The sequence below is a fragment of the Pleurodeles waltl genome, chromosome 11 (genome assembly GCF_031143425.1).
Source record: "Pleurodeles waltl isolate 20211129_DDA chromosome 11, aPleWal1.hap1.20221129, whole genome shotgun sequence".
NCBI lineage: Eukaryota > Metazoa > Chordata > Amphibia > Caudata > Salamandridae > Pleurodeles > Pleurodeles waltl.
In genome coordinates, this window is record NC_090450.1 from 27,505,042 (window position 1) to 27,530,488 (window position 25,447).

At 44.1% G+C, this 25,447-nt stretch overlaps 1 protein-coding gene across 1 annotated transcript in view; it reads left to right on the top strand.

Moving 5' to 3' along the window:
• Positions 1 to 2,511: 2,511 nt before the first annotated feature.
• LOC138265284 (acetylcholine receptor subunit delta-like) overlaps positions 2,512 to 25,447 on the top strand; it is a 71,505-nt gene continuing 48,569 nt past the window's right edge. The window contains exons 1-3 of the mRNA XM_069212883.1: positions 2,512 to 2,708; positions 14,770 to 14,915; positions 18,338 to 18,382. Of these exons, the coding sequence (XP_069068984.1) occupies positions 2,657 to 2,708; positions 14,770 to 14,915; positions 18,338 to 18,382 (243 nt within the window). The 5' untranslated portion in view covers positions 2,512 to 2,656. The remainder of the gene's footprint in view (positions 2,709 to 14,769; positions 14,916 to 18,337; positions 18,383 to 25,447) is intronic.

Below are 25,447 nucleotides of genomic sequence, written 5' to 3' on the forward strand. Positions count from 1 at the left end.
GTCCTCTTCTGGGGATACTGTGAGGCCGCTAGTATTTTGTGAATCCACTTATAGTCCAGAATCTGTATCAGAAGAGGGGGAAACAGGTTGTCAGATTTTGAATCAACCTTCTCTCTTCCACCATGTCTATCGGGTTCTTCTAGGACATCAGAATCAGATCTTAAGTGATCCGGACATCAGAACATGATGTTAAATGTACCTCTTTATGGGTGAAACTGTAGGATCTAGGGAAGTGCTCATTCAAAGGGACATAATAAAAACTTGCAGGAACACTTTCTTTGGCTGCCCAAGTAACACCAGTCGATGTCAAAGGTGAAGGCAGGGCTGAAATCAGTTCTGTGGGTGATGCCAGTGATGGTGTCATAGGCTGCTCAGAAGGCACAAGTGTCAGTGCCTTACTAGGTAAGGGCTTCTTCAGAAACTACACTGAAACTAGAGCCTATGGAAGCACTGATTTAGGTAGTTTAGGAAACAGAGGTGCCAGAACTGCCAACCTCTCACATCAGGGCTACACTTGTACAGTTGCCCAGACAGAGAAGGCCATCTCCTGAAGATTAACATCATGGCCTGCTGAAAGTCCTTTACCTGAGAAGACAAGGAGGATACTGGTGTAGAGGTATTGTTTTGAGTTTGAAAAGGGCCCAAAGGACCATAACCATTTCCTTGTGGAAGAACAGAATTTCTTTCTATGGCATATTTTGTGTTTCATGCTGGAAGGACCCCTTTGGAAACTCCCTATCTGGGTACTTACCAGAAGCAGAAAAGGGGACCTCTATGGGGTCTTCAAGCATGCATCAGCCAGAAATAGTTTAGATATGTTGGCCACCTGCTCCCTAGTGGCCTTCAGGTTCATTGATGAGCAAGAATCGCAGGTGAAGGCTTATAGTCATTTCCAAGACAATGCATACAGATGTCATGTCCTGTGAATCTGAAAAGGACATCTTTTTTTCAGACCTTAGGAAGACATATTTGACTTAGTAGCCAATGGTTTGCTGAAGAATTTCTTCAGTGAATCTCCACAAAGAGATCTCTACCTGCATCAATGAGGCCAAAGAAAGCAGAAAGTTACACTAGTTAAGTAGTCAGCACCACATATATCAGTATGTGGTCATATCCGGAGCTATGCTTAAAGTCTTATCACATGTAGCCGCTGCAGAGCTAATGCTGTGGAAAATGTTTACAGATCCTGTCCGGAGCCTGGAGGATGGTTAGCTGTTCAGGACCCTGGGTCATCTTCATGATTCCACACAACTGATTAAAAGTGATACCAGCTAATTTAAATTTACAAATAATGGGCCAGATGTATCAAGCAGTTTTGCCCATTCTGTGTCTATGGGAAAATGTGTTCGTACATATGGCCCAATGATCGAAGGCGATAGGCTGACTTACCACCTGTGAATGATAAACTATAACACATAGAGCCTAATTTACAAAGATAAACATACACTTTTGTGTAAGTTTTTTTTTTTTTTTTTTTAACTATGAGTTTAATTTTAACAATATTAACTTTACGAGTGCAGAGACTCCGCAGATAAAAAGACCGACCTTGCCTATAGTTGCGGCTCGTGGGAGGGAAAATGGGCGGGTGGGGCAGAGCAGCGGTGGCAGGAGGGGGAACAAAAAAATATATAATATACATTTTTTTTTAACTTACCTTTCTTGCTGTGCCGATCCACTCCTTTGGCTGCCAGTACTTACAGGCAAAGGCTCCCAGTCTGCCCTGCCGCCAGTAATAACGCTGCTTCCATGCTGCTGGCAGCATGAAAGCAGCGGTATGATTGGATGGAGCGGCCAGCCAGGGTGCTCTAAGGCAGGATGGAGGTCTCTGCTAGCTGTCTCCAACCCGGCAACACCGTGCTGGGCTGGAGAGAGCCCTGTGCGATTGTGCATTTGGTTGGCCCGAGACAGCTGGTCAAACATGCATGCGCACTGAGGGGACTGCACAGGTCACTCCCCCTAGTTCCCTGTCACGCCCCATGGTCCCGCCCCTCTTACAACAAAACCATAATAAACCTAGTTAATAAACCTAGTTTATTATGGTTTTGTTGTAAAGGTTTTGCAGCTGCTGGTGGGTGGGGGTGGGGGGGGCTGCTGGCCTATATTTTTATGTGCGGAGCTCTGTGCACTGTCTCAACAGTTGCTAAATTGCTATTAGTAAAATTAAACTTAAACTTGTAGTTTGTAAATATCAAAAAGTAGTGAAGTAACATAAAAGCGTAAGTTCACCTTTGTGAGTCTGGCCCTGAATTTGCAAAGTTTATGTTGACTTAACCCCACAGCCAATGTTCAGATGGGGTCTGTTTTCACAGTGGGACCTGACACCCCTATTTCGATATTTATCTTGTGTACCCAGGGCTCGCGGTACTTCTCTCCTGTTGGGTGGCACTTACTAGAAGGGCACATTCTTGTGGGCTGACAAGGAACGAGCTGGCGGGATGGCCGAACACGATCTTAATCCCCCCAATGAATTCCTTTGCCAGGAGCGGGACGTTTCTATTTTTATTCGTCGGATGTGCCCCTCTGGATGCATCCTCCCAGTTCAGCGACTCTCGTGATCCCATCTGGGTCAGAGGCTGGGAAATGAATCGGTAAAAGTGCGGATCTTTCTCCAAGCACCGGGGCTCGTCGGTACCAGAACCGCCAGGAACCAGCCAACATGTGGGGGGCCCCTCTCCTCCTGGCCTTTCTCTCGGCCAGCATCATGCCAGGTGAGGAGGTGTCTGTGCCTTCTGGTGGGAGGAAAGGAACACCCTGACCTTTGAACTCTGGGCTCCGATTCCCGCCCACATAGGCACTTTTGTGACACCCGAGGAGGGCTTCATTTGTAAATAAAACGTGCCGGTGCCCAAAGTCTCCCTGAAACTCGCGGCTGCTGCAATTAAATGTGCGAGCACAGAATAGAGAGGCAGCGTAATCCTGAAACCATCTCCGGCCTCCTTGATCCATTTACGGCCACTCCCCGCCCCTTCAGCTCACTCCTGCAGCTTTCTCCCTTTGTGACGCTTTTTCGTTTTTCTCTCCTTTCCCATATATGCTTTTTCCTCGCACTAAATGCTTGAGGCAGAAAAATAAGTGTCGGCCCTCAAAAAAAGTGCCGATGCCTCCACCGCAAACCACCGGCTCAAATTAAGCGCTGCACCCGAGTCAGATGCTGAAGGGATCTCAAGGGTCGTGATCCTCAGACTATCTTGGCCCTTGTTATTATTCACTTATATTTGCGTATAATGTTTGATGCAGGGGAGACTTTTTCACATTTTTTGAGGTATCTAGCTGACAATTTGGAGCACATCTCCGGCACATCACAGGTAGAATCTCTCAGAAGCCACTTTCACCTTTCGAGGCCCAAACTATAAATCTAGCTGTATCAAGTGGCAAAATATTAACACGTGTAAACTATGAGATGAGGTTCAGTACAAATGGCCGCCCCGGCCACCTTCTTTAATTTTTTTAGATCAAAAAGACCATGCGAAAAATATTTTAAAAATATGATTCTAAATATGTTTATTTGGCACCGGGTAGTGAAGACGTGGAAAAGATCCGTTTCTTTATTCACGCATGGAAAACACCTGGGAGGCTTTTAGCCCTCAGTGTCCAGTGTGTAAAAGTGACAGGCCCACAGCTCTTGAATCATGGTCAAGTGTTGAGTTTTAAGATTACAATTACTAACTAAAGCGTGACGCACTAATACCACCCCCAACTCACCCAAAACAACTATCTCCCCAGAAGCTTCTCCGACTATCTGTTCTCTGGTGCACTGAATTATTTCCTAATTTCTACATAAACAAGGTATACTCTTTTTTTTAACAAACCTTTCTTATTTGCACGAGTTCATGCTTCGATTAAGGAAATAGGTCCCATTCTGATATATCGTGTCTATTTTAACACACAGAAGTTTCAAGTACTGATGAAATACAAAAGTGAGCCTCCGCAAAGGAACGAAATATATTGTTTTTATAAAGTTGACCCAGTGCAGGAATCCTCCGACGCTCCAAGGAGGCTTGTGAGCACGCTTCCCCTGACATGCAAACATCCCAGCCCTATAGGCCCCTGACATGCATATAGCTCTTCTCCAGAATCTATAGGCCTCTGGCATGCAAATGACTTTATCCCGGCCCCATAGGCCCCTGACATGCAAAAATACTCTATCCCATCCCTGAAGGGCCCTGACATCCAAATGACTACCCCAGCCCTATAGGGACGTGACATCCAAATGACTCTACCCCAGCCCTATAGGCCCCTGACATCCAAACGACGACCCCAGCCCTACAGGCCCCTGACATGCAAATTACTTTATCCCAGCCACATGGGCCTCTGACATGCAAACGACTCTACCCTACCCCTACAGGCCCCTGACATGCAAATGACTACCCCAGCCCTATAGGCCACTGACATGCAAATGACTTTATCCCAGCCCTATAGGCCCCTGACATGCACAAATACTGTACCCCAGCCCTATAGGGCCATGACATGCAAATGGCGCTACCCCGACAATGTAGGTCCCTGACATGCACATGGCGCTCCCTGGCCCTATTGGCCCCTGACATCCAAATGACTCTACCCCAGCCCTATAGGGCCCTGATATCCAAATGACTCTAACCGAGCCCTACAGGCCCCTGATATGCAAATGACTCTACCCCGGCCCTGTAGCCCCCTCAGTGGTTAGGCGAGCCTAAGATGCTATGCCCAAGAAGTAGAGCTCTCCAGTTTTCTCAGGGATATGAACATCCCTTTAACCAGAGGAATGGAAGGCTGAGAGGCCAGCAGCACTTACTATAAATAGGAATCTTTATTAAGCCAGAGGCCATTGCCAACTCCTGCTTGTGTGAAAGAAGGAGGGAGTGTATGATTGCAGTGTACATTTGTGCGCATGGTGTGTGTGGGGTTTGTGAATCTGTAGTTGCATCATCAAGGTCCTCATATCATTGTGCTGAAAGGACCAACCCATGAATGCAGTTCTGGTCACTTGTATGTACGGATGTATATATGTGGTATTTGCTAGGGCTAGGTGTAACTTGTGGAATTTCCTCTACCTTAATTTACACGTAATTAGCACAAAATTACTCGTAACTAGTCGAGGATGTAATCCAGCATTTAGAACTGTTTTCTTAGCACAGAATGCACCTGTGTGTCCAAAATGGACCAAAGGATGCATCTTTCGGTTGAGACAAGAGCAGCACTACATGCAAAAGGACACGAACAGCGTCATTCAGTAGCTTGCTTGTGCTCTATAAATCTGTTGTTCCTTCGGAGGTAGGATTCTTGTCTCAAATTACTCCAGCAGCCATAATCACATATTTCGGTGATTTTGCTTCACATGAGTAATGCTGAATTACCAAAATGATTCCAAATAATCTGGTGTATCTAAAACTTCTCTCAGCCCTAGTATTTATATGGTGTGCATGCTTCCAAAAGGCAGCAGGACACGGTACATGTCCAAAGGCAAATAAATAGTTATTGTGCGATAAGAGGGGAAGCTGGTTTGTGGTGTGTGCTGCATTAAGGTTTAGTGTTCTTTAAAAAGGTGAGTTTTTGAATATTAAATGTGTCACCTCCTAAGTGGCTCTTTAGCCCACACCGTAGGGTGCTTAGTATTTAAGTGACACATGTAAGAATTTACATTACTAGAGTTCAGAATAAAATCATAACCCGTCTATCCTAGTTTGGGACAAGCTACTAGAATAATCTAAACAGTATTTTAATGTGTATTAAAAATCCAGTTCAATGGTGAAGTTGGATTTTTAATAAACATTTAGGAAAAGTAACTTTTGAAAATTTAGACTTTGGGTGTCATAATGACTTCGTCAGACAGCAAAGGCGTCTACCGAAGTCCAGACGGTCAGGTGGCCGCCAGCGTGGCCGCCTTCCTGCAGGCCCCATTAAGAGTTTCCCGCTGGCCTAGAGGGAAACACCCTACAACATTAGTACATAGGGTGCACTAGCACCCGTCGTGATCTTCACTGTCCACAAAGCAGACAGTGAATATCGTGAAAGGGCAGGCCATGGGGGCCCCTGCGCTGCCCATGCCAAGTGCAAGGGCAGGGCCCCCCCGGGGAACCCTGCACCCCGTTTCCTCGAGTACTTACATGGCGGTGCTTCCACCATATAACCGCGGGCGGAGAACGGACTCATAATCCCCAGGGTGGCGCTGCATGCAGCACAGCCCAGGCGAGGCGGATTAGGACTGCCAGCACTGCCAGACCGACAAAAAGTCGTGATCTGGAGGTGCTGGCGGTCCAGGCTGCTTGACCGCCACATTGGCGGCGGTGCGACTGCCACCGCAAAGGGTCGTATTGAGGCTCTTTGTCTGCCTGAGCCCCCAGTAGGCTTGTTAGCATTAGCCTGCTGGTAGGTGGCCCTCCCAGTGGTTCACTTTAAGAAGGTATGCTCCCTGAGCAGATACATGGGTATACATGTTTTCAAAGTAAAACCGTATAACAGCTCAGGAATTGCAGCTGGGGATGGTTCAGAAACTTTATTAACTTAAAATGGACCAGGGTAAGGTCTTGCTATTCATAGTTAATTGTAAAGGGAGACCTTAGAAAGCCTTTTGGTCTGTCAGCCCTCTATAGTCAGTAGGGCACCAACCCAGGGAGAAGGGGGCTGATCGCAGAACCAGTTTGGTCCATTTGAGGAGACCTCCCTACACACACTCCTGGTGGTCAGACAAACTCCCTTCAGGGGCAGAACCATTCTGCTAGTTTATATTTTCATCAGAATAATGCGCTTCATGAGTGTGCAGTAAGGTAAACCGGATGTGCTGCAAAAGTGGGAAGGTTTGTCCTTGGAAACATGTCCCTTATTGGTTCGGTATTATCCAGGAGCCACCATCACTCACTAGCTAGCAAATTTTAGTAAATTGGCACTTAACCACAGCTCATGAGAACACTCAGAGGTCCTACGGAATAACAGAAGAGGCCTGGCCTTCTGGTGAGACCTGTGTGAACACCTGAATGGCTGAACCTACTTCTACTTGTACCCTGGAGAAAGAAGTGGATGTAAAAGGTTAGTTGGCTGACCTATGTGGCTACAGGGAAATGTCTGCAGACCTGTAGCAACTGGAACTGGACTGGGCCCTTCTGGTGGCCTCTGCTGGAGAGGTTCTTGGACCCTTAATGCTGTCCTTAAAGTACTGGAAGCCTTAGAAGTGACCAAGAAGAGCTGCTGTAGAAACTCTGAAAAGTTGGGAGTTCCACTATTGAATTTTTGTTGTTTTGGCTCAATTGTTTTCTCTGGTTTTCTAAATTGGATGTTGGGTTTTTATTATGTACGCTTTTTACTTGCTAACTTTTTTTGTTTCTGCTAAATACTTTACACATTTTCCTAAGTTAAACCTGTCTGCTCTGTGTAACAGGTATTGGTGCTTGAGCCCAGGTGTAAGTTATTGAAACTGTGTTCTGTAGTCTTATTCTTTGTGCTGGACCCCCAACAACCACCTTTAATAACTCACTTTCTTACCTTTTTTTTTAGCAATGTCATGCAGTTTTAAAGGATGAAATAAAAAATTCCTATACTGAATTTACAGCAAAAATGTATTTCTGATTTGTAATTGGCATAATGTCTTTAATTGGCTAATTTTTTCCAAATTTGTCTGATTCCAATTTTTGCCCCTTAACATTTTGGGACCATGGAGGTGCATCTCTCTGCTATGGAGAGCCTTATCATAGTAAAGCTGAGGATCATGTGCAAGCAGAGAGGAAATTAAGCTGGGAATCCAAGAAGGAGGATTCCCACCATGCCCTCGGCGGTGGATGGAGGCCCAACATCTAAAGACTTGTTCAGTGAAGAGTAAGGAGATTGAGAAACATAATCAGAGGAATGGCATGTGATAACCTGTGTCAAATTGGACCCTCTTGAGCACCTTCCAGGGCTGTGAGTCATGTGGACTCCAACAGCCTAAGCCTTTCAGAGCTGGCAACCCATTAGATGGAATACAGTGACAAGCAGTGAGAGAGGGAGCCACAGACTCGACTGGTTCCAGAAGCCCTGTTGAAGAAGCTGGCACTGGAGGAAAAGGAACTGTCCTTAGAGGAATAAAAGGTCAGATTGGGATTTGTGCAGTCCAATAAAGATGGTGCAGGCAGAGTTAAACTGTCTACTGGGGAACCACACACTTTAAACTTGCACTAAGGTGTGATGCCTAGATTTGTGGAGGTGAATGACATTGGTCAATGGTTTCCTGCCTGTTTGAGTGCATTGGAAATGCACAGGGTATACAAATAGCACTGAGGAGCAGTGTTGTGGGCGCTGGTGCATGGACTGGGGAGGAATACACTGGCACAGAAAGTTGGTATTTCTGCAAAATAATCACATAAGAAATTCTGTTGGAAGCTGGGTTGTTGACTGAGGTGTAAACTTTAGTCAAACAGCGACCACAATACTGTCAGGCAAACCCTTAGTCAACCTTAGCTCACCCTCTGGGAGCTTGACACAGATCAGTCAGGGTTAACTTAGAGGCAGGATGTAAAGTATTTGTGGAACACTTCAAACAGTAACACAGCAAAAACACCATACAAAATGAATCCACACCAGTTTAAGAAATAGATTGAGATTTAATAAATAAAACAAGATCAAAATGGCAAAAATCCAATAAACAGAACTTGAGTTATGAATTTTTAAAGATTAAACTTTTAAAATAGCATCAAGATGCAATAAGTGCCAATCAGAGATATCTGATTGCGCCGGACCGGAACAAAGTCAGAAGTTCAGGCCGACCACGGTGGAGCGTGGACTTGCTATCGGCACCCAGTTGCACCCATTGTACAAAACTACCTTAATCCTGGTTGCGGAGCACTGCGTCGGTTCTGAATCAGGAAGTAGCGATGATCCGTCAGTTTTCTCCACTTAACAGTGGTGATGCGCTGAATCCGAGATGTGGTGGAGTTAGGGTGCTAGGTTCTGGTGTGTCGACGTTGAGCATCTATGTGTCGGAGCTTGCAGAGCTTGCAATGTGTTGAGGTTACATTGGGAAGTTGAGGGGATGCACCAGTTCCAGTTAGCACAGAAGCTGCTATGCGAAGATTTGGCATCATTGTTAAGGATGTCATTGACAGGAATGCAAGGACCTTACACTGGGAAAAGAATTGCAGTGGCAGTTTCTAAGGCGAGGTGCCAGTTCTGTTCCATGCAACAGCAGAGATGGGTTGATTTTGCTCCCGCAACAGAGGATGTTTCTGTTCTGCTGGCCCAAACATCTTAGCCCACTTCCAAGGGCCCAGGACTGGGGTGGCACCACTTTGCAGGGCAGACACACAGATGGCAGAGTCACGGTCTAGGAGCAAGGTGTCTGGAAGTCTTTTATGTCCCTGAGATTTCTGATGAGAAGGCCAGCCAGCAAGCCCTTGGAGTCAATCTGGGTTCAAGTGATGATGGTCCAGTCCTTCTCACCCAGGCAGGGTGACTGCAGGCAGCAGGGCAGCTCAGCAAGGCAAGTCCAGCAAAGTAGCAGTCCAGCAGAGTGGCCATCCCTCAGTAGCACATCAGTCCTTCTTCCTGGCACAGTAGTCACAGGTCCAGAAGTGTACTGCATTAGTGGTGTCAGAGGTCCAGTACTTATACCTAGTTGGGCCTTTGAAGTGGAGGAGACTTCAAAGTCAGGTGCACAGAGGTTCTGCTCTTCCTCTTCCTGTCTTGGTTCCAGGCTCACTATAGGGGGTTATGGAGCCATTTGTGTGTGGACAGGACACAGCCTATACAGGTGTAAGTGAGGCTGTGGCCAGCTCCTCCCTCTCATCCTGCCAGAATGGCCCGCTGAGGCCTTTCAAGTCACAGATAAGGTTCCAATGTGTGTCTCTGTCTAGGGGGAATACACAAATGCTAGTTGTCACCAACCCCAAACAAGAGACAGACAGAAGGCCCCAAATGGCTAAAGTAAGAAAATGCCAACTTTCTGAAAGTGGAATTTTCAAAATTGCAATATAAAATCCGACTTCAACATAAGGTGTGATTTGAAATTGTGATTCCAGAGACACCAGACTTGAAACATTTACTCTTCCAGATTGTGAATTACACTTATAAGATGTAATAAGTTAATATCAATGTTATCCTGTGGGAGAGATGGGCCTTGCTGTGGTGAAAAATGACTTAGGGAGTTTTTCACTAGTAGGGTTATACAACTTAAAAATTACTTCTCCTGCTTTTTTTAATACATTTCTCCCTGCCATCTGTGCTATTGCAGATCACTAAGGGGATCTCCCTAGGTTTTGAGTTTGGAGAATTAGAGGGAATGTAAAGGGTAGTCGGTGGGTACCACCCACAGTGGGATGATCAAAGCGCCAGGATTTATCTGCTTTGATCAGATAGGTTCCTCGACTGGCACAGGTGAGGCCACTTCTGTCCTGCTGGTGCTGTCAGTGCTGTCACAGATACAAGAGGCAGGAGTTCTGGACCAGGCAGGCACCTGCCCACCACAGACAGAATGTGTCACCCTTGAAGGTGACTGTGTATCCACAGTAGAAGCCCTCTTGTTAATGGCAGACCCAGTATGTTTTCAGGTACTGGAAACCCATGTTACGATCCTTTTGATTTTTGCCTTCTGTGATGATGGCATATGACAAATAGATTGCTAGACTATGTTGAGGGTCTAGAAATCACCGAAAGTGAAAATGTAGCATTGTTAACTATCATCACAATGCCCAGGGTATAATGCTACTAACAGTAGATGGCAGCTGATTCTAGAACTGAGGTACCCACCCCATTGTCTGATCCTACGTCTGTGGATTGCCTACTGACTCTCCCATGTAAATCAGTGTAGTAGGTCAAATCTACACCGCCTCGCTCCCTGTGACTATATGTTGAATGTTCTTATGAGTGATTTTGTATTTGTGGTAATCCAGGTCTGGGGACCCAGACTTGGATATTTCTCTGTATATGAACCCCCTAAAGTGTCACTGTGTTCCCTAGGACGGTGTTAGCTGCCTCCTGTATCTCTCCATGCACTGCCATTTTAAATTCTCCCTCCACGCACTATTCACTTAGTGCTCTGGTGAAAACAACATGCCAATTCCAATATGTGAAGGTGTGACCTGAGAGATAGCAACATCTGAGCAAAGAATTTGGGCCTCATTAGGAATTAGGGGGGGCAGAGGCTGCCCGCCAAACTCTTTGGTTCGGAAGACCGCCACTCCGGTTTTCTGCCTGCTGGCCCTATTATGAGTTTCCCGCTAGGCCAGCTCGAAACTCACCACAACATTGACGCCGGCTGTCCATGGGGGCCCCTGCACTGCCCATGTCAAGTGCATGGGCACTGTAGGGGCCCCCAAAGGGCCCCCAGCCCCGTCTCTGCCAGCCTTTGCATGGCGGTGGAACCGCCATACAAAAGATGGCGGACACAGGAGTTAGATGGCCGGCCTAAAAGTGGCAGTGCAGGCGGTCCGACCGTTGTGCTTTCGCAACGGTCATACTGTGGAGATCGGACTGCCACCTTGGCGGTGGTTCGACCGCCACCGTGTGTGTGGCGGTCTTAAGACCGCCACACTCATAATGAGGGTCTGTGACCTGTTGGCCTGGTCAAAGATCACTCCCCCACATAAAAGACTGGACTGTCTGCCCTCGGAGCTACGTCCTGTGCCTTGTCTAACATCTGCTTGCAGAACACAATTACAGCTCTTTCCGCAGCGTTTCAGTCCTCTCCTAACGCGTCCTCCCTCGTGGTGCATGGGCATGGGTGATAGAACTGCACTTGTGAATGATCACGATTCTCTCTTGTGGAACTTGGTGGCATCAGGATCTGCTGAGTTACAGAGGAGATGCCTGTTGGTTGCCTGTGGTGTGTTATGTGTGAGGACATGAGCAGTCCAAGGAGTGGTTCAAATTATGATTGTTGTAGCTTCCACAAAATGTTAAAATTGAGCCAGGGCATCACTTTAACTGTGACTTTATCAGGTTTTTATTAAAAAGGATAATTTTCATGAGTTACTTAATGCTCGCTATTTGTATGTACACAAAGGCTGTGTTGCTCTGTGAGATGGATGAGTGAACTGCTAGGGCATACACATGTCATGGTTGTTGTATGGAGAGTTATGGTGGCTTGGTGACATAGTCAAAGGTATCAGCTGCAAAAATAAGTAGGCCCAGTAAAATATGTTATTTAGAGCACTGTACTGATAAACACACATATGTACAGTTATTACAATAGTTCAATGGCTAAAGCACAGTTCATTACCGCAGTACAGCAAACATGATGTAGAAAAACATTGTTCACTGGCATTTTGCAATTATTTTACAACTCTCCTAATGGTCACAAGTCTTTTAATGACAAATGGAGTAAACCACTGCAAAATAAACAGCATACATGGAGACACCCAGTATCTCTGTAGCACATTTTCACCATCACTAGGCCTGGGCGAAATCTTAATGACTGCAGTGCAATTGAAGTAATTTCAGGAATTTCGCATTACCATTATCACATGAAATTCCTTAAATTACACCATTATGGCACCATGCCTTCAGTGTAAAAAATACTTGCAATGGCACAATTTGTGTTGATTTGAAGTAAAAATGTATAGTGAAAGCACAGAACCAAGCAGATATTGTTTGCTTTGCTCTTGTTTAAATGTATCCTTGCACAAAAAAGTGACTAGAGGATGCATTTCACAATAAAATGTAGCACAAAATGATGAAATTACACAGATTCAAACTAAGCAAACTTTGCACACCCCTAACCATAACAGCATAAAGCAATCATCACAGCAAGTGACAGAACTGCTTAAAAAACATCAAAACACACCATGATTTTGAAAGAATCATGTCTATATAGGCTCGTATTACCCAATTACCCACGATCGATCTATCTATCTATCTATCTATCTATCTATCTGTCAACTTACGTAAAAAACAACTCTTAGAAATTCACTGCAAAAACACTACTGTTTAAACAAAAGCACAGAAATTGGTCACTTATATGTAAGCGACATATGTATAATTTGCAGTATAATTCAGACATCATCAGGAATGTAATATGTGAGATCATAAGCAGTGCATCATAGTGAAGCAAGTAATACTAATATCAATTATGCATAACAGGCGAATTTCAATGCTTTTTTGGTTTTAAAATGTTTTTGCTTTTTTCAGTGAATATCTAAGGTTTATTATGTAAGTTAAAATGTTTCCACCTTACTTACGTATAGCTCCACTTTAAACGTTGTTTTTTTTCTGTGAATTTCTATGTTTTTTTAAACTTACAGTAATATCTTATTATTATGCGTCTATGGCCAATTCTTAGCCGTGCATTGCCCATTGACAGGCTCAGTGCCCAACTCCCTATGGGCAGCCAACAGAGCATGAGCACTGAACAAGCCACAGACTCCCACCCTACTTTTTTATTTTTTATTTTTGTCAAGTGGGAGTTCCACTGGTCCACAAAAGGGCTATGCTTCCTCTCGTGGGAGTCCAGTGGAACCATGATGACCCAAACACATTTTTCAATTTTATGCCACTGGAGGGTCCCTCTTAGAGCTCTCCACAAGGCCTAGTAAGTCATGGTATCCCTACCCTGTCTCCTAATATCTTTTTTAACTTATTTTTCAAAGTTCATAGACAGAGTCCCCAAGTCTTGTTGTGTCCTGCCAATTGGTCCCTCAGTTGTCTCACAAGACGAGTTAATCAGAATCCATTTTTTTTATTCATTTTTTCCTGATGGACTCCTGCGTGGTTCCCTCGCCAACAGAAATCTTAATTTTTTAAAGACTAAGGCCCTCATTACAACCCTGGCAGTCAAAGAACAGGCTGGCGGTACAATTCACCATATTTTGACCGCGGCGGTAGCGCCGCACTCACACCGCCGGGGCCTGTGGTTTTCCGCAATGGTTGTCCCGGCGGTTTGAATCCACCAGGGCAGCGCTGCTTGCAGCGCTGCCCTGGGGATTTTGACTCCCCTTCCCGCCAGCCTGTCCATGGCGGTAGAGACCACCATGGAAAGGCTGGCGGGAAGGGGGGGTCGCAGGGCCCCCAGGCACAGCCCCGTCGTGATTTTCTCCATCTCCCTGGCAGACAGTGATAAGCACAACGGGTGCTGCTGCACCCACGGCAATGTTACGGCCCACATCCCCGCTGGGCGGGCGGAAACTCTGTTTCCGGCCGCCGACCCAGCGGGGATGTCTAAATGCGGCCAGCGGGTTTCCGGCTGCATGGGTGGCCGACTGACGGTACAACCTTGGCGGTCGGCCTCGTCCGACCACCAAGTTTGTAATGAGGGACTAATTTCTCTAAAATGACTGAATAGATTTCCATCAAATTACAAAAAGCACACTCCTTGGATGCAAATCTAGGGTTCTGCCAAATTTGGTGTATTTATATTTAGCCATTTTCTCTGTATCACTGTTCAATTTTCAATATGGAATTTGAATAGGGGAAAAAGGTTTTCTGAGACCCACTTTTTTCTTGCCACCCTATTAATGGATCATCCTAAAACTTTCCATGAAGGAGATGAAGTTGATGGACTTTTTTGGTTTAACGTTTTGTGAAGGGTCGTCAAACGGCACCAAAGCTATGCAAACTCTGACTCCTGTATCATTGCACAATGGCTATTGCACAGTGTAATAAGACTAACTCAAAATTAAATCAAGTATTATTGGTACATACTGCCTAATCTGCATATTGTAAATAATGCAATGATATATTTTCCTTATGCTTTATGTTTTTTTACCGAGATTTCCTTCAGGAAAGTATTAAACACCTTTTATTTTTTTAACCTTGCCTTACTTTTTGCTATTTATATGTGCCTGTCAACCACATCAAGAGCACCACCAGTGTAGCTGTTGTTTTATATTGCAGGTCTTTCTGGTCGGAGTGAAGAGGAGAACCTAATCCATTACCTCATGGTTGATAAAGGTTACGACAAGGAAATTCGTCCAGTGAGAAACAAGGATGAAACTGTGGAGGTCGCCCTTGAACTCACCCTCTCCAACCTTATTTCTCTTGTAAGCCGCCCCTCCATATACGCATGAAGAACCATGTTTGTTATCTGTTTCTTAAGGCAGTGCTTAATTTGAGGTGGTGGTTTCAGGTGTCACTTACCGGCACTGATTTTTGGAGACTGTCACTTATTTTTCCTCAAATACTTTGATCCTGAAAAAGAGAGAATAAAATACAAAAGGGAATAGAGGAGATAGAGAAAACAGTGACAAACAGGGAAATCACAGATAAAAAAGAACTTGGGAGAGTTTGTAGTAGGGGCAGGGTGTATCTAGTGTTAGAAAAAGTAGACATGAAGTGGAACCAAGACATAGCAGCCTTGTATTTACACCTCTCCCCTTTCTCCCACTGTTGTTGCATGACCGCAGGCTTCTGACCAAAACTTTGGACCACAACACCTATTCTTTTGCAACGTAGCCACTGGTTTGAGGTGAATTTGTGTGCTCCTAGGATTCAAATAAAAAGGCACCAGGGGTTTGCATCTCTTCAGTGAATCTATAAGTAGTTACCCATGAGAAGTTCTAGTTTGCCATAGCTCTTACTCGCAAGCGTCAATTCGAAACTTTGCACCAAAGTTAAGTGACCCTATGTTTCAGGTGTTATGCAGCAGAACATCTCATTGCTCAAAAGAGTGTAATTTATATAGTTACTTCTTCACATGTACTCTGTTGCTTGGTTTTACTCATGAGGTGTCACTTGAAGTGTCACACATTTGGCAGTGGAATGTCAATTACAAATACTGAAACAATGGAAATGTCATACATAAACAATTTGACAACTTGTCAGCTATGAGCAAAACATATGTAAACAAAGTAGACTGTTCTGTCCCTTTTCATCGAGCACACAAATTACAAAGATGGGAGCTGTTGTGTCCATATCAGCCAAGTAAGCTTTTGTAAACGCTGTGTGACGATGAAAATAATTCAGACTGGAGGTGGTGGTGTTCCAAGAAGACGTTTTGCTCATTAATAGTTGAAGACACCCTAAAAATCTATGTTGATAAGAATAACTGGAAGTGTTTCTATTTCAAGAGAACCAATCAATGTATAGTGGTTGAAGAAGGGCACACCAGGCCACTTTGCCACAGAGTCATGACCCTGACTGTGAGCTGGTGCGGTGGCAGCCAATATAGGTGGTGGCACAATGTGGTGGCTTCCTGTTCCTACTTCTGTCTCGATTTGGAGGTAGGAAACATTTGTTTCTAACAGACCTCACATCCCACAGAGAAAGACCCCTCCACTCTTGCTCGCTCACCTTCTCTTGCTTCTCACTTTCTGTAGCAAAAAAAGAGTTAATTCCAACATACGTTTCTCCAGAAAATAAGTTACCACTGTCATGCTGTTTTGTGGTGATGGTAATTCCTCTTGGTGGGAATCTTCCAGATAAAATCCTGTAACTTGGTGGTAATTTCCTCCACCGGAGAATCCTTTTGTAGACATTTTAAACATAGTCCTATAAACCTGTCTGCAGGGCATTCGGCAAACTGTTTGTCAACTAGACCTTCCAGAATACTAAGATTACTCAAGAAACTTCACAAGGCAGTAAAGAAGTTCACTGTTTAGGCCAGTGTTTATACGTGACCACTCATCTGATTTATATCTGGAGTTAGAGCACAGATGTTTAAGTCATAGTAGTTTCTCTCCTCCCACTGGTTTCTTATTAGTGCTCTTGCAATGTTATGAATATTATTTGTATTAATATCTAAATTCAGGGGCACTTGATAAACCATTTTATCTGTGAGCAAGTTTTCATTCATTCTGATTCAATATTTCAAATGTCATTTGAATAGTCTTTCCACTTTAAGCATGGAGACTCTGCATAGTCAGAGTTTTGCATCTCAGAATGAGGGAAAACATGGAATATCACTGTGTTATTCCACATTTCCAGAAGGTAATACCACATCAGCAGTATTTAATGGCTTTGGTACCATGACCCTTGGAATGAATCCCTAAGGCTATCTTTGTGGAAGGGTGTGTGGCGGATATGCTGTTGCATTCATCACATAAATCATCTCAATAAAATCATTATGTACTTTGGACTGTTTGAGTTCTCTTCATATTAAATATTCAGGGCTGTCTACTATTCATCATTTAATGTAGAAATGTCTGTTGTGTGGTTTTGCAATTTTTGCCCTTGTGGAGGGCCCTCCATGTACTTTGCCAGGGGGACCCCTCAAGGTTTGTTACTCTACTGCCTTGGTAGAAAGGAGTTTGAGGGGTGCATTACACATACTGTGCACTCTCCCACTTTGAGCTTCTGGGCCCCCTTAAGTGTGTATACCAGGTGCAGACCAGGAGAGTGTGCATATTACAGCATATGTGATGTTCCCAGTGCAGGCACAAACCCATTGGTCAAAGACGAACCATCTGTTTCAAGTTACCTGTCTGCCTTGCACTGGAGGTGGTGACCTGGGCTCCCTTTCATAGGGGATGCAGAGACCCCTGTATCCAGATGCTCAGAGTAACTGCTCCTCCTGGCAGGCAGATGCCTGGTTCCCTTGGACATCTGTACCTTCTCCTGAAGGGGGCACCCACAAGGGTGCCCTACATTTTTGGAGCACAGTCAGTGTGCCTCGTATGGCCTCTTTGCCTCTTCACTCACATCTGTAACATGGTGCGGCCACAAAGGCAAAGGAATCACTCATTTGCAAGGAGCCACACACCACCTACAAGTAAGGTCGCAGAACCTTGGATTCGCACTGGTGGCCCCCATATTATACAAAGGGCCCCTCCAGGATCTGTGGCCCCTTTGAACACAGTAGGACCGCAGTGGTGCAAAAAGGCAGTGTAAAAAAACTCATTGCATGCATGAGCATTATGTATAATACTCCGTGAGGTGGTCAAGGTCTACTTATTGCAGATGCCAAAGTCAAGTTCAGTAGCTCAGTCAAGCCAAGGACCTCCATCCAACCTGTCTTCTTCAGCCATTTCTATTGGACAAGTATCTCACATAAAAGGGAAGATCTTTTCTCTAATGATGCCACAGACCTTCAGCGTTTCTCAGATATCTTATCCTCACTAGTAACAAATATCAAGGACCCATGTTTCATGCACAAGAAGTGTCTGCTTTTAAGTCATGAGGTGGTCCCCTTCTCACTGCCGCGTGTTTTTTTACATATTGAGACATTATTCAAAAGCTATTTCACAATGGTTCTAAGACTTCCACTCTCAATTCGCATGGAGACCTACCAACAACAAAACCGGCCCCATCTGGGCAAAGAGATATTAGGAATTCAGGGGAGAAGAGGTGCCGGACCTCCTGGCTAACTTCAGTTAGGGGCTAGTAGAGGCCAAATGTCACTCAGTTTTAGTTATCTTTATTCGAAACGTATGTAAGCAGTAAGCACTAACTTCATATCCCGAATGTGTTTCCGTAAATGAAACAAATACTCAGTAGTAAATTTATGCTTCGATTTGCTCTCTTACAGAAAGAGGTCGATGAAACGCTTACAACAAATGTGTGGCTGAAGCACGTAAGGCATTTAATTATTTATTATTAATAGTAGTAGTAGTCATAGCAGTAGTAGGAGTAGTACTAGTACGTGTAATAGTAGTAGTATTACTACTAGTAGTAGAAGAGGCAGTAGCAGAATTCTCGCTCCTCTTATTATTATGATTGTTATTGCTATTATTATTATTAACAGTGTTATTATTATTATTTTTATTAATGTTATTATTATTTTTCTTATTATTATTACTATTCTTTATTTTTATTATTATTACTATTATTATTGTTATTATTATTGTTATTATTACTATTGCTATTATTAATATTACCGTTGTTAATGTTGTTGTTTTGTTGCTCTTGTGTATTATTATTGTTATTATTATTATTATCAACAGTGCCTTGTAATTCTAATGAGGAAATTCATTTCATTTTGATTTGCTCCAGGCCGGGCAATAGCTGCCCTGGAGATTTATAACTAGAAGCCCAAACCACATAATCCCAACAAATTGCCCTTTATTACGACCCTGGCGGTCTTCAGACCGCCAGGGTCGTGGTGGCGGTCAGACTGCCGTCAGGAGGGGTCTAACATCCCCAATTCTGACAGTGGCGGTTGCGCAACGGTCGGACCACCAGCACCACCACTTTCATCCACCCGACGGCCTGGCGGTCCCAATCCGCCAAGCATGTAAATGTTGGTGGAGACGGGGTGCATGGGCAGTGCAGAGGCCCCCATGGACAGCCCCGTTGTGCTTTTCACTGTCTGCAGACAGTGAAAAGCGCGACAGGTGCTGTCACACCCTACGCACCGCAACATTGCAGCTGGCTGAATTATGAGCCGCTGTCAATGTTGTGGGCTGTTTCCCGCTGGGCCAGTGGAAACTTGTAATAGGGTCCGCGGGAAGGGGACAACGCTGGTAACCCCTTCCCGCAGGAGTTTGAGGGGCAGGCTTTTCCGCCCGCCAGACTCTTAATGACCCCCATTGTGTCTATACCACCCGTATGTGAACATCAAAAACTTTGAATAAAGGACTAGAGCGCTAACGTCATTCATAGAGTGCCAGCACTGGGAGTCATGATGGGAAACAGCAAGTGAGCCTTTCTGTGTGCTCCGGCGAATCTACAGATAAAAACGGTGCTCACCTGCAGGACTTCGAGTTCTAGAATTGCAGGAAACCACAACACATTATTTACCCATCTATGGGATAGTTTATAGCCTTAGAACCCGCCGTAGCGGGCTCTACTGGCTGTTAAAGGCCCGCTCCGCGTTAAATGCCCGACCCGAAGGCGAGGGCATTTAACAAGGGAAAGGGCCTTTAATAGGCGGTAGAGCCCGCTACGGCAGGTTCTAAGGCTATTAGAACATTCTGCCACTCAGGGCAGAATGTTCTATTAAAAAAAACAAATTGCTCACGGAGCCCGAGGGGATTAAAATCGAGCTCCGTGAGGCTTTGTTCACAGCTGTTGCTGTGAACAAAGCGAATATTGGAATGTTGGTGCTGCGGGCTTTTACCGGGCAGTAAAAGCCCACAGCACTGCATTGTTTTCAATGGAGCTGCCAACGTTCAAATGTTCTAATTATATTTAAAGTATTTTCACCCTGTGAAAATTGTTCTAAAGTGACCACTCCATCATAGTTTTTAATCCAGTTTTAAAATATTTGCTTGATTGTTCATAATCACCATGTTGTAATTTGAAGAACTTTTTTGAACTGATATAGCAATATTTCCCATTTCTGGATTGAACATTTTACAGTTTGGGTAAAAAGTATTAGATAAAACATTAAGCATTTACCTGAAGGCAGATGAAACACCCTTTGTCTGTGCAGCGGATGCAAACATCTGTATTTGTTGTGTATTTGTACCTAAGCATACGTGCAATCGTCATTGTACATTACACAAAAGTACCATGGAATGAGATACAATACAATTTCTAATTTTAGAGCCCTGCAACATGTACAGCACCGTAAAGAAATATGAAGAGGAGAGGATAGGGGGGTGCCCCAATCCTTTGAACTACAAACCAGAGAATTTTTTTATAATGTACCCTGCAGCTCAATTTAAACACTCCAGTTTTACATCTACTCTTCTTCTGCTTCTCTCAATATGCAAATGTACTTACTTTAAAATACTGTTAAAATGAATTTTCTATACATCGAGACACATTACTTTATAGTATATAAATATAATGAAAATCTAACATTGAAAGGGAGTTAAAATTGACTAATATGTTATGTATATTACACAGTGGCAATCACCACTGTGTAATCATAGTTAGGTCAAAGTTTCCATAAGAAGAACATTTTTTGTTTTGCTAATAACTTTGACGCTGTTTGATAAAACATTCATACAAAAAAGTTCACCCAGTTCTGCTCCTTCATGAAATGTTTTGCTATAATCCATCAAGCAATGGCTAATAAAAATGGGGAGTCCCAAAATGTTGAATTCCTTTGTTAATCCCCTAAGGAAACCCTGTTCTGTGATACAGAAAAAAACAGATCAACGGAACAAAATTTATCAGAAAGTTAAAAGTTTACTCCGAAAGCATGCATGTTGTGATTTGGTGCAAATCTATTCAGCCATTTATGAGCAATTTGGCACTCAAAGTGCTGCTTGAGGTGGGCGTGAAGAGGTTTCAAAGGTAGATATATCTAGACTGCTGGAGTCCTGCAGTCCCAACATTAAAAAAAATTAGACCTTCTTATTGGCTGAAGGTGCTTTTCTTCTTTCGTCAGTTTTGGTGTCGTGGGACTGGTCAAGTGATTTGAATGGTTGGCTGCAACTCTAAAGAAAATGTTGGGCACACCATAACAGAACGCGGGTACTCAGCCGCGGTGTCCAGAAAATGTTTTCCAAAAGGGACAGAGGGTGGTAGGGTAGGGACAGCCTGACCCTCATGCGCAAGTGGAGAGGGGGCCATGATGGACAGAGATTAAAAGAAAATGTAGACAACTCCCTTATGACCCGCGAGGACCTCCTGTGAGGTACTACAGTACAAACGTGGTACACAATGTATACGCTTCTGTTTCATGGTATCATGGCATGATGCAGGATTCATCGGGGAAGTATGTGCTTGCGCTGTACTCTATTAAAAAGTAGAAGAGAACGAAGGTTGGCCACCTGGGGGGGGGGTGTTGGCACCCGCAGGACCGTGGGTGAAGGGTCCTGTCAGAGGACAGGCGTGCAGGAGCTGTGTGTGGGGGTAGGGAGGATTGGGTGCCCACAGCAAGGTTGAGTGCAAGGCCTGGCCAGAAGCCAGGCCTTGTGGCCAAACCCCCATTGCACCAGGCTTTGTCTAACAAGAGTTAGATGGCCAGGAGGGGGTTGGGGCAGGGCCTGGTCTGTGTCCAACACCCTCTGTGTATGGCTGAAGGTTATGTGTAACAGGAAATACAGAAGCAATACACCATAGGTCCTCGATCACAGCATCTGTTACAAACAAGCACAGCTCATTATAGAGTATCGCTAAGCAACATATTCTGATAAACTGAACAGCCGAGGAGGCCACAAATATTGAAACTGGATTTATTTTCGCAAGGCCAGCACCAGTGACCACAGATGCAAACTTGCAAAGTTTGATGAATAAATCGCCCCACAATACATTAAATTTAGGGGTGGACATAAATGGCATTATTCTCTCTAGCGTAATCACTCGTAATTTTCACAAAATTATTCATAATTATGCGTAATGGCGTGAGAAGCATAATCCGGCATTTAGCGCTGTTATCCTGGAGCAAAATGCACCCTTGCATCTAAAATGGGCAGAGGATGCGTTTTACACTAAGAAAATAAAACTAAATGTTACAGGACACGAACAGCGGTAACCAGCAGCCTCTTGCTGTCTCAGTTCCTTATTCCTATTTCTGCACTAGGATTTTTGCCCCACTTTTCTCAACCTGGCGTAACCGCATAATTACTGAAATGTCTCCAATTACTGCAGAATAATTATATTTGGGCGAGGGCTACATAGTTGCACGTTTTTTTGTTTTTTTTAAAAACATTTCCCTTGCAGGCAGGGAGAGAAAATTCTACATGCTGATCAGAAGTGAAAACCTCAATGAAACGCAGAACAGTTAACACAAGAACATCTGGAGGGCACACAGTGGGTAATAGTAGCTCCCACAGCCACCCACGGTGTGAGGTGTGTGTTGAGCTCTAGGGGGCACACCACAGTGCACTATGCATGGGCAGTGGGCCCCTCCCAGAGAGCTGCTGGGTGGGACTACCTCCATGTACTTTGAAGGGGGTCCCCTCAAGTTTTGTTATGCCACTGAGAGCACACATACCTCAAACACAGAAGAGAGAGTGCAGTCAGTATCAGTGCACCCCTCCTCCAGTGCTCCCCTCTCACTCCCCACCTAGTGCCATCACAAGGGGGGAGCAGAAGGAGCTTTTTCATCTTCACCCCATGCGTTTTGGCTCCCGCTCTGCTGTTGCAACCTGTTTTTAAACAATAAAACAAAAGGCTTGACATGTTCCTACTTTATGCAGCCAACATGCAACATCTCTAGGTGGCATCAAATAGTGTATTTCACCTCCCCCCCACTATTTGTCTTCTTTATTACAAGCTGCTCTTAGCAGCAGAGAGGGTCTGGGAAAGTTCATGGTTTAAAGGAGCTCATGGTTTCCTAAACTTATTGTATAGGTGTCACATATAGAGACCGCTGTATCAAAATGACTACTGTTTTCACTGCAGAAAAGTTATATGTGTCGGTGACCAGACGCCCACTGCTCAAAAGAGCCAGGGGTGAGCTCATCACAGGCATACAAAAAGTGATTTCCTTTTTTCATGTCCTGGTCCGCGTTTTGACACCCTTTTTTCATTTATTATCAGTTTAATAACCCCCCAAAAGTAAAAGTTACAAGACAATTTAAATTAATTTTTTTAAAAATTGGTTGTGTTTTAGAACTACCTTTATTGGTTTCAAAAATAGAAAAAAAATATGTTGTTTGTCATACATGCCCCTAACTGTCAAAGTACCTTCCCATGGACCTGGGTCAAGAAGTGGTAATATTAGATTTGCGATAAGGGGGCGCAATATGCGCATAGACTTTATGCTAATCTAGTGATATTTTGTGTACATATCTATGTACTAATTAGTTGGATCACAACATGCAGGATAGTAATGGCTCACAATCATACCTCCTTCATCAATATTCAGGATATAAGCAGCAAATTTCAATCTACTATAATTTCCTGCCATCACATAGATGGTGACTTGCTGGAGTGAGTAGACCACAATGTCTGTGATCCCTACATTAGGGCCTGGTCCTGCGTCCAATCCCCCGCCCCCAAACGCCTGTCAGGAGGCAGCCAATCGTAAATCAGCACAAAACCTTCTATGAAGGAGTCCCAGGGATGAACATTTTTGGGAAAGTTTTGTGAAGCTTCGTTAAATGGTCTAAAGTTATTAAGAAAACAAAGAATGCCTTTCCTATGGCAAGTCTGACCTATAAGAGCACTATTGCTGCCATTTTAATTAATGCATGTATGTCAAGGTACATGTATGTGGGTTAAGTACAGTACACTTATACTTACCTATATAAATACTTATTTTGACGACATTCTGTTTGTCAATAATCTGGTCATGATGTTTTTTCATGTCGATTTTTAAAACTCAATATTCTGGTGTCAAATAGTTTCAGGGATGCACAATACTGTAGTCCTGCCTAGACTGACACATGCTGAAATACCTGACATGCCAGGGAAATGTGCAGCAATCACTGTTGTGTGACAGTCTTATCATGAAATGGCATTATGGGAAGCATGTTGAGAGTTTTGGCCCCATTACCACTAGGGCACTTACAAGAAGTCCGGTAATTAATTATCTGGAGGCAACATCCCTTTTTTAAGTTCAAGAACAGATCACCCTTCTTCAGAGACACTAGGCAACCTGGGTTTCATCTGTCATAGCCCCCATTCTGGGTAGATTGCAACCAACCAGGAACCACATCTAAAGAACTCAGCCCTAAGGATTGGACCTCCTCTGACATCTCTGATAATAAAGAACCAACTGGGGAGGGATCCTGGTGATGAAAGTCATCCAATCATAGGTAAAGATGATTACAAATGGAATACCTACAGGAGATTACAGTTCCTTTCTCCTCCTCAAATATATCTACAGACATACACAGACTGCTGAGACATCTATATTGAAATATAGGGAGACAATCAGACTTCTCAACTGAGGTGCTTCATATCCAGTATCTTGCAACCAGTGTTTGAACAGGATTCAATCAGTGAAGTAAACAAAAAAGAGATTTTTACAGATTCTGGATATGTTGGCATGATCAATACAGGAAACAGAAAAAATACAAACTAGCCCCTTCAGATCTGGTCTTCTTCCAAGACTGACCAAAGGCGTGTATTCCTATAGTGAGAGTAGCCAGGAAAATAGCGGGGGCTCCTTAGTTAGATCAGGACCACTAAATGACGAGGAGAGCAAAAGGTGGGAGACAGTGGCCAGACACTGACCCATCACTGTAGCTTACAACATACACTATGTGCAGTATGTGCACCCCAATGCTGCTGCATTGTTAGTCAGATATGGCAGGAGCCATTGGGGAATTATGGAGTCACTAGAACACATTCCATAATTGTGGCACAGAAAGGCAGAGACCGCTTAACAAAAGGGTCAGAGTGTTAGCAATCTCACCCATAAGTTATGCCTTTTTCAGGCCAGAGCACTTCCAGGTAAGCTCTCACAAAGTCATTACTGCAATGACACAGTCTTCTAATACAGAGAACCTGGTTTCCAAGACTAGAATTGAAAGGGCAAATATTCCATGCACTGAGACATCTTACTTCATAGCCAGATAAAACTCACCCTGAGTCCAAGAGGCCTAGAGAACCCTCAGCCAGGGGCACCGATCAACACTTGCTTCTGGGGGAGTTGTTTACACTCTTTCATTCTCTGTATTAAAATCATTGTGAGGAGACCTTACAAAGACATTCAAAACTGTGTCAACCTCAAACCCTCCATCACTTTAGGATACCTTTCAGTGTTCTATACACAGCTTGAGAACAGGTATGTCTATATTAGATTTATGTGGAAAAATAAATGAGTTACCCACAATAATAGATTAAAACTCCT